The sequence below is a fragment of the Chiloscyllium plagiosum genome, chromosome 44, assembly GCF_004010195.1.
Source record: "Chiloscyllium plagiosum isolate BGI_BamShark_2017 chromosome 44, ASM401019v2, whole genome shotgun sequence".
NCBI lineage: Eukaryota > Metazoa > Chordata > Chondrichthyes > Orectolobiformes > Hemiscylliidae > Chiloscyllium > Chiloscyllium plagiosum.
In genome coordinates this window covers 14,790,663-14,799,351 of record NC_057753.1, presented here as the reverse complement: position 1 = coordinate 14,799,351, position 8,689 = coordinate 14,790,663, and the positions used below count along the sequence as shown (strand labels likewise).

General features: G+C 52.4%; 1 protein-coding gene across 1 annotated transcript; it reads right to left on the bottom strand.

Moving 5' to 3' along the window:
- Nucleotides 1-2,633: 2,633 nt before the first annotated feature.
- On the bottom strand, nt 2,634-3,906 carry LOC122543760. Its single transcript, XM_043682519.1, has 2 exons — nt 3,425-3,906; nt 2,634-3,204 (listed from the first exon to the last, which is right to left on the bottom strand). Exons 1-2 carry the CDS (start codon nt 3,904-3,906, stop codon nt 2,634-2,636), a joined length of 1,053 nt encoding a protein of 350 aa, XP_043538454.1.
- Nucleotides 3,907-8,689: the final 4,783 nt, after the last annotated feature.

Genomic DNA, 8,689 nt, shown 5'->3' with positions numbered 1-8,689 from the left:
ATGGGGCTGTGGGGGCAGGGGAGGGAAGGAGTAAACAATGGCCCAGAGAGTGAATAGAGCGAGGGCGCACGAGAGCGAGACAGACTAGCAGTTGGGCAGATGAAGGGATGTATAATGGTGAGCCTGGAAGAAAGAAAAGCTGCTAATGTGAACCATTAGTGGGTGAAAACAGCCCATGTGATGACAAGGCCTGGTGAGTGGGAATGGGGGAAAAGAGGTCCCAGAGATGCTGGGCAGTTTCCCTGTATTATTCATTCGTGGGATAAGGGTGTCACTGGCTCGGCCAGCACTCATTCTCCAACCCTCGTTGCCCAGAGGGCTGTTAAGGGTTTGAATTCACACGTCGGCCACACCAGGAAAGGTTGTCAGTTTCCTTCCCTAAAGAACATTAGTGAACTAGATGGGCTTTTCCAACATTCGACAGTGGATTCACGGTCACCATTAGGCACTTACTTTCAGATCTTACTGAGTTCAAATTCCATTATCTGCCGTGATGGGACATGAACGCGGTTTCTCTGGACATTACCTGGGTCTCTGGATTAACAGCCTGGTGATAATACCACTAAGCCTCCCCTAAACACGGGAGGATACATTCAGTAAAGTGTTCACCCAATTGTCCCTGAACAACCATCATCATCAGCTGTATCCTCGTTCCATTTGGCTTCAGGAATTCCTGCCAGATCCCCCCCTACACGATGAACCAATGATTCCTCTTGGTACAGGTTTGACCTGAAATGGTGTTATTACAATGATCATAAATCAAGATTTGACCCTCTTACCCCCAGTAACAATCTCACAGATACTCAACCTCAGGGAGCAGTCACCCGGTGTCCACTTTTAATCGCCCTGTTCAGTTTGCAATGCTGCACTGGGATTGCTTTCGGTAAATTGCTGCATTCACTCAATATCATTATCGTTAGCGTACATCTCTTCTCAAGAGCCTGAAACTGACCGATAAGACAGCTTTACATTACTGAGGTCGGGGTCCCTTAGATTCATTGTCCATATCTTTCACCTTCTAGAGTTTCTTTTGAGCAATTTTGGACTGCTTTTTGATTAGATTAGATTACATTACAGTGTGGAAACAGGCCCTTCGGCCCAACAAGTCCACACCGAGCCACCGATTTACCCCTTACCTAACACAACAGGCAATTTAGCATGGACAATTCACCTGACCTGCACATCTTTTGACTGTGGGAGGAAACCCACGCAGACACGGGGAGAATGTGCAAACTCCACAGTCAGTCGCCTGAGGCGGGAATTGAACCTGGGTCTCTGGCGCTGTGAGGCAGCAGTGCTAACCACCGTGCCGCCCATGGTATGCCCACGATTACTTTGTAAACTGTGAAACAGGTAACATTTCTTCTCAGAATGGAGCATGTGCACTGCCTGACTGCTTCTAAATGGTCGTTTTAAAAACTTGTGTGTTACTGGATTCCTGCTGTGAGGTGACAATGTTGCTTTTACTTGACGGCTCTGTTTTTTGCTCCAAACACATTAAATTGTTCACCTCAAGGGGTTTAACTGCCACGTTAAAATGGATGCAAATAAACAAATTTGCAGGCACCGTGCACCACACTCAGAAAGTAAAAATTAAACTTGGGTGGCACGGTGGTACAGTGGTTAGCACTGCTGCCTCACAGCGCCAGAGACCCGGGTTCACTTCCAGCCTCGGGCGACTGACTGTGTGGAGTTTGCACGTTCTCCCCGTGTCTGCGTGGGTTTCCTCCCACAGTCCAAAGATGTGCAGGGTCAGGTGAATTGGCCATGCTAAATTGCCGGTAGTGTTAGGTAAGGGGTAAATGTAGGGGTATGGGTGGGTTGCGCTTAGGCGGGTCGGGGTGGACTAGTTGGGCCGAAGGGCCTGTTTCCACACTGTAATCTAATCTAATCTAAACGATAACGACATCTCCCCCATCCCTTAACACACAAAATACAGAAAAACAAACTGAGCTGAAACCATTAAGATGGCCTGCCATGTTTGAACCCATGCTCTCAAACTGGGAGAGTTTTGTTTCAATTTAGCTTTAACAAACGTTCCTCAGATCCAAAAAGAAAGGGTACCTTTATGAGGCATTTTCAATTTCCTCACTAATTCATCCCAAACAATACAAATTTCACAGTAAAGGTGACAATATAATCACACTCAAAATACAAATTTGCATGACAAGTTCAACACAAGTCAAGTGCAAGATAAATGGGGAGTGTGGGGCCTGTGACCCTCCCACAGACACTGCAATGTTGAGAGTTAGAGGAGTGGGGAGTGAGGGCACTGTGACCCGACCCCAGACACTGCAATGTTGAGACTGAGGGGAGTGGGGAGTGAGGACACTGTGACCCTCCCCAGACACTGCAATGTTGAGAGTGAGGGGAGTGGGGAGTGAGGTCACTGTGACCCTGCCCCAGACACTGCAATGTTGAGACTGAGGGGAGTGGGGAGTGAGGACACTGTGACCCTACCCCAGACACTGCAATGTTGAGAGTGAGGGGAGTGGGGAGTGAGGACACTGTGACCCTACCCCAGACACTGCAATGTTGAGAGTGAGGGGAGTGGGGAGTGAGGACACTGTGACCCTGCCCTAGACACTGCAATGTTGAGAGTGAGGGGAGTGGGGAGTGTGGACACTGTGACCCTACCCCAGACACTGCAATGTTGAGAGTGAGGGGAGTGAGGGCACTGTGACCCTCCCCCAGACACTGCAATGTTGAGAGTTAGAGGAGTGGGGAGTGAGGGCACTGTGACCCTCCCCCAGACACTGCAATGTTGAGAGTGAGGGGAATGGGGAGTGGGGGCACTGTGATCCTGCCCCAGACACTGCAATGTTGAGAGTGAGGGGAGTGGGGAGTGAGGGCACGTGACCCTCCCCCAGACACTGCAATGATGACAGTGAGGGGAGTGGGGAGTGAGGGCACGTGACCCTCCCCCAGACACTGCAATGTTGAGAGTGAGGGGACTGGGGAGTGTGGACACTGTGACCCTCCCCAGACACTGCAACGTTGAGAGTGAGGGGAGTGGGGAGTGAGGGCACTTGACCCTCCCCCAGACACTGCAATGTTGAGAGTGAGGGGAGTGGGGAGTGTGGACATTGTGACCCTGCCCCAGACACTGCAATGTTGAGAGTGAGGGGAATGGGGAGTGAGGTCACTGTGACCCTGCCCCAGACACTGCAATGTTGAGAGTGAGGGGAGTGGGGATTGAGGTCACTGTGACCCTGCCCCAGACACTGCAATGTTGAGAGTAGGGGAGTGGGGAGTGAGGGCACTGTGACCCTCCCCCAGACACTGCAATGTTGAGAGTGAGGGGAGTGGGGAGTGAGGGCAGTGTGACCCTCCCCCAGACACTGCAATGTTGAGATTGAGAGGAGTGGGGATTGAGGACACTGTGACCCTGCCCTAGACACTGCAATGTTGAGAGTGAGGACACTGTGACCCTCCCCCAGACACTGCAATGTTGAGAGTGAGGGGAGTGGGGAGTGAGGACACTGTGACCCTCCTCCAGACACTGCAATGTTGAGAGTGAGGGGAATGGGGAGTGAGGCTGTGACCCTGCCCTAGACACTGCAATGTTGAGAGTGAGGGGACTGGGGAGTGTGGGCACTGTGACCCTGCCCTAGACACTGCAATGATGAGAGTGAGGTGAGTGGGGAGTGAGGGCAGTGTGACCCTCCCCCAGACACTGCAATGTTGAGAGTGAGGGGAGTGGGGAGTGAGGGCACGTGACCCTCCCGCAGACACTGCAATGTTGAGAGTGAGGGGAGTGAGGAGTGAGGACACTGTGACCCTCCCGCAGACACTGCAATGTTGAGAGTGAGGGGAGTGGGGAGTGAGGACACGTGACCCTCCAACACTGAATGGGGAGACTGCGTCTGCGCAGAAGTGATCTCCCACCCAGCCCGCTGTACGCATGCGTACCTCAATCTCCACCCAGTTACCACTTGATTTTATTTTTCAACTTCCCCTCCCTCCGCCGACGCTGTGTGCTCTCACTCCGAGAAGACGTGGAGAGCAGAGGCGCCCTGTGTCCCTTTCACCGGGACGCCGAGGGTTTTAATCGGCGAACCGTCCCCCTCCCGCCCGACGCCACCGGCCGACCGTTAGCGAGCTGACGTCAGCTCGCCACCCGCTTTGCGTTGATTGGCACGTTTCTCCGACCAATAAGGGAAGCAGCCTTGCCAGAGGGCGTGGCCCTATCATGATTGACAGTGCCTTGAACCAACCGGCTCGGCTTCAGTTCATTCCGTTGCGGAGTATTCATGACTCCTACCATTGTTACGCGTCACTGCGTGAACAGGGCGGTACCCGCGTGTGGGCCGGACCAATCTCTGAATGACACCCCTCCTGACCAATCACAATGCAGAAATCCCCATTGCCTCTGCGGGCTCTGTTTGGTCGAGCCGCTCTCTGTTGAATATAGCCGGCGGCTCCTCGTGTTCCGATTGGTCCCTTGTTGGAGTGACACGTCTCACAGACGGATCGCTCGTCCATTCCCCGCCCCCAGCGCGCGGGCGCTCACCCATTGGCTCGCAGCGTCAAGGGGCGGGCGCCTGCCTCTTAACGTTTGTTGACCGTCGACGTCCGCCTTGATGGGCGTCCGGTCCGTCCAATGGAATCCCTCGCCCCGACGGCCCTCTGTCTTCATCACCCAATGGCGGACCGCCGACGACGTCGTCCTCAACCAATCGGATTCCTGGCCCCGACTTCGGTGGGCGGGCCCTCGCCCGACCGACGTGCGCCTCGGCCAATGGAGATCCCCGTCGTCACTGGGAGGTCCGCCGCCGACCCTCGGTCCTCCAGCCAATCACCGAGCTGGAGGGGGGCGGGCGCCTGTGCTGCTGAGAGTTGCCAGCCTGCAAGGCCCCTTGTTGCCATCCCCCTCCTTTGGGGAGGAGTTTAGGGGATTGCATTGTCCCTGTTACCAAAAGGGAAAAAAAAAGAGAGCAAAAAGGAGCAGTGTGCCATTGTGGAGGGGAGAGGATGCCCATGAGGGCTGCTCTTTACCCACCTGCCTGCTTATTCCTGGCTGCTGCATCTGCATCAACCCCCCCCCTTTTTTTGTTGATTTCTTTTTTTATTTTTTAAAAAAAAAAGACTATTATTGTTTGGGGTTTGCATGAGCAGCTATTAGCAGCAGGGGCACCGGAGCAGCCCAGCCGGTGCACGAGGGAGGCCCCTGCACAAACCAGGCGCCTTTCCCAGACGATGTGAGCGGGTCCCTGCCCCGGCAGCCAAGACCCGGGGCGTGGGCGAAGCCTTCGAGGGACAGAGGAAGGAGCGTCTCCTCCCGCTCCGTGTGAGTATCCCGGGGGTGGCGGCGGGACCGTGCGAGCGAGACGTCTCCTCGGCGTGGGGACGGACCCCCCCCCCCCCAGTCTGCTGACCGGGTCGGTGCCCAGGAGCCAGCGCGGCTGGGCCCCAAGTGGAGCCTGGACCGTGGACGGGGTTTGCGGTGGGTGGGTGGGTACAGGGGGCGGTTGGCGGAATTGAAGCCCTGACGTCCCCCGTTGCACGGCGGGCCAGGCCCTTGGTGGGGGGTGTGGGGAGGTGGGTGATGATAAGCAGACCTACCCTTGCCCCCCCCCCCCCTCGGAACCGGTCTGCCCGGGGTTTCGGCTGGGGGTTCCCGGCGGTGGGGGCTCCAGTCGAACGGGAGGTCGGACGCAGGCGAAAGGGGGGCTGCACAGCTTGGCGTTTGAAAGTCGGGGGTGTTCGAGTGAGGAAGGGGGAAACTGGCAGGGCAGGCGGAAAGGAAATGTTTCTGCTTGTTGGGGTGGGTGGGGGGGGGGGGGAATGGTGATCAGGGTGCAGCAATGTGCCCATCGGATGTAATTTTCCAAATCTTCCCCAGACCCAAGGAGAGTCCCATTGTATTGCAAAATAGTGGATGTAAGTATTTTATTCACGTAAATTAACTAGGCAGATAGAAAGCCGGCAATCACAGGCCAGTTGGTTTAACGTCTGTCCTGGAAACATAGAAAATAGTTGCTGGAGTAGATCATTCGGCCTTTCAAGTCTGCTCTGGTATTCAGTCAGCTCATGCTCGATCATCAGATCAGTTGCTGGTTTGTTCCTCACACACACACACAGACCTTTGATGGCTGTCATAGGGAAAATGTCAAACTATTATCAAAGATACATGTGCCCCTTATAGCATGGGACTCAGAAAAGTGCAGGATTATTGGGCAGGGGCGCTACAATTTTAAACAAGGAGGTCATATTGAACCGATATCTTGGAGTTCCTTGAGGGAGTGGTGAATGGAACGGCTAACTGGATGCTATCCTTTATTAGAAAAGGAACTGGCCATGAAAGGAAGGAATTTATGCTTCAGTTATATGGGGCATTGGTGCGGTCACATCTCCACTACGGTGTGCAGTCTTGATCACCTTATTTAAGGAAAGATGTAAATGCATTGGAGGTGGCCCACTGGTGTGAGTGAGTTGCCTTATGAGCAAAAAATTGAATGGACTGAATTAGAACAAAGAACTTTGAATGCTGGAAATCTGAAACAAAACCAGAGACTGCTGGGGAGGCCGATCAAGTTTGATAGGTATCTGTGGCGAGAGACAAGCAAAAGTTTAATGCTTTGAGTCCAGTGGCCGTTGTAATGCAGTCATAGTCACATGAAACCGGCCCTTGACCCACCATGTCTATGCTGACCAACAAATACCAAACTGTATTAATCCCGTTTGCTTGCACTTGGTCGGTGGCTGACTATGCAGTGGCATTTTAAGTGTTCATCCCGATGCTTAAATGTTGCGAGAGTACCTCCTTCACCAACTTCTTAGGACATAGCACTTAGAAAAGTACAGCGTAGAACAGGCCCAGTCTTGTGCTGAGGATTAATCCTAATGTAAAATAAAATAACTTAACCTACACACCCCTCATTTCACTGCTATCCATGTGCATGTGTGGTAGTCCCTTAAATGTCCCTAATGCCTCTGCTTCCAGCACCACCGGCAACGCATTCTTGGGCAGCACGTTCCATACTTCTCCCGCCCTCTGGGTGAAAACCTTTCTTTCTCCGATCTCCTCTAAACCACTTCCTCCGTTCCTTCAACCTGTGTACCCTATTGACGCCCCTCAAACCGATTCCTGCTGCCTCTGCTCCAGGGAAAACAAACCCAACCTTAGGCAATCTCTCCTCACAGCAGCCTTTTCATTCCAGGCACATCCTGGTAGAATCTCCGCTGCACATTCACCGGGGTAAATCACACCACGCAGTACTGTGGTGACCACAACTGCACACAGCATTCCACCTGTAGCCTCACCAAAGGGTTTATCAAGTCTTGCTGGAAAAGTGCAGCAGGTCAGGCAGCATCCAAGGAGCAGGAGAATCGACGTTTCGGGCATGAGCCCTGCTCCTGCTCCTTGGATGCTGCCTGACCTGCTGCGCTTTTCCAGAAACACATTTTCAGCTCTGATCTGCAGCCCTCACTTTCCCCTTTTATCAAGTCTTAACAAGACTTCCTTGCTCCTATCCCTTGGCTAATGGAGGCAACCAGTCTATCTGCCGCCTTCACCACCCTGTCTGTCTGTGCTGACACCTTTTTGGCCTTGTACACCAAGATACCCTTGTTCCTCACTACCCCACTAGGGACTACCATTCACCTTCCCTGATGAGACCTCCCAAAATACCTCGCCTCCCACTTAGCAGAATTACATGCCATCTGCCATTGCTCTGCCCAATTTGCCAGCTGATCGATATCAGACTGTAGCCTGAGACCATCCTCCTGAATAGATGCCACCTCTGAGCCAGGGAAGCCCAGGCTTGAGTCCCAACTGGTCCAGAGGCGTACCATGCCATCTCTGATTAGAAAATATGCAGGGCAGACCAGTGTTTGATCCTGAGTGGTCTTCGGAAGGTGGGCAGGGAAAGGACGTTTCCTCTTGTCACTCATCCCAGGATGAGGTTTGGACAGGGTCGGGGGTGGGGGCAGCTTTTTAAAAATTGTGGACCACCCTTTCAGGGCAAACACAGGGAGAATTCTAGTCATGGGGAGTTGTGTGACGTTGGAACACTCTGCCTTGGAAAAGTGGTGAATGGGGATAGGGGGGGAATCGTTAAATATTTTAAGTCAGAGGTGGGTAGATTTTTAAGGCAAGGAATTGAACATGATTGGGATCGAAGGGAATATTGGAATTTTGAACAGAAACAGATCAGCCATGATCTTATTGCCTGGCAGGGCAGGCTTAAGGAGGGCAGTAACTTTCTCCTAATTTGTATATTTGTAAGTAACGCGCTGTAGATACAAGGGATACAGTGGAGGTACTGTATTTAGAGTTACAGATGGCAGTTTATGAGATATTGCATCCAAGGTTATTGTAAATTATAAACACTCATGATGTAGGGCATAGGACGTGGATAGGGAATAAAAGTAGGCTGTTTAACAGAAGGCAGAGAGCAGGAATAAATGGAACTTTTTCTGGGTGACAGGTCATCATGAACGCAGGCGCCGGTGCTAGGACCTCAACTCTTTACTGAAAAATGGGAAGCCTTCAGAAATGAGATAACAAGAATCCAGAGAAAGTGTATTCCCGTTCGGGTGAAAAGGAAGGCTGGTAGATACAGGGAATACTGGATGACTACAGAAATTGAGGGTTTGGTTAAAAAGAAGGAAGCATATGTCAGGTATAGACAGGATAGATAGAGTGAATCCTGAGAAGAGTATAAAGGAAGTTGGAGTATACTTA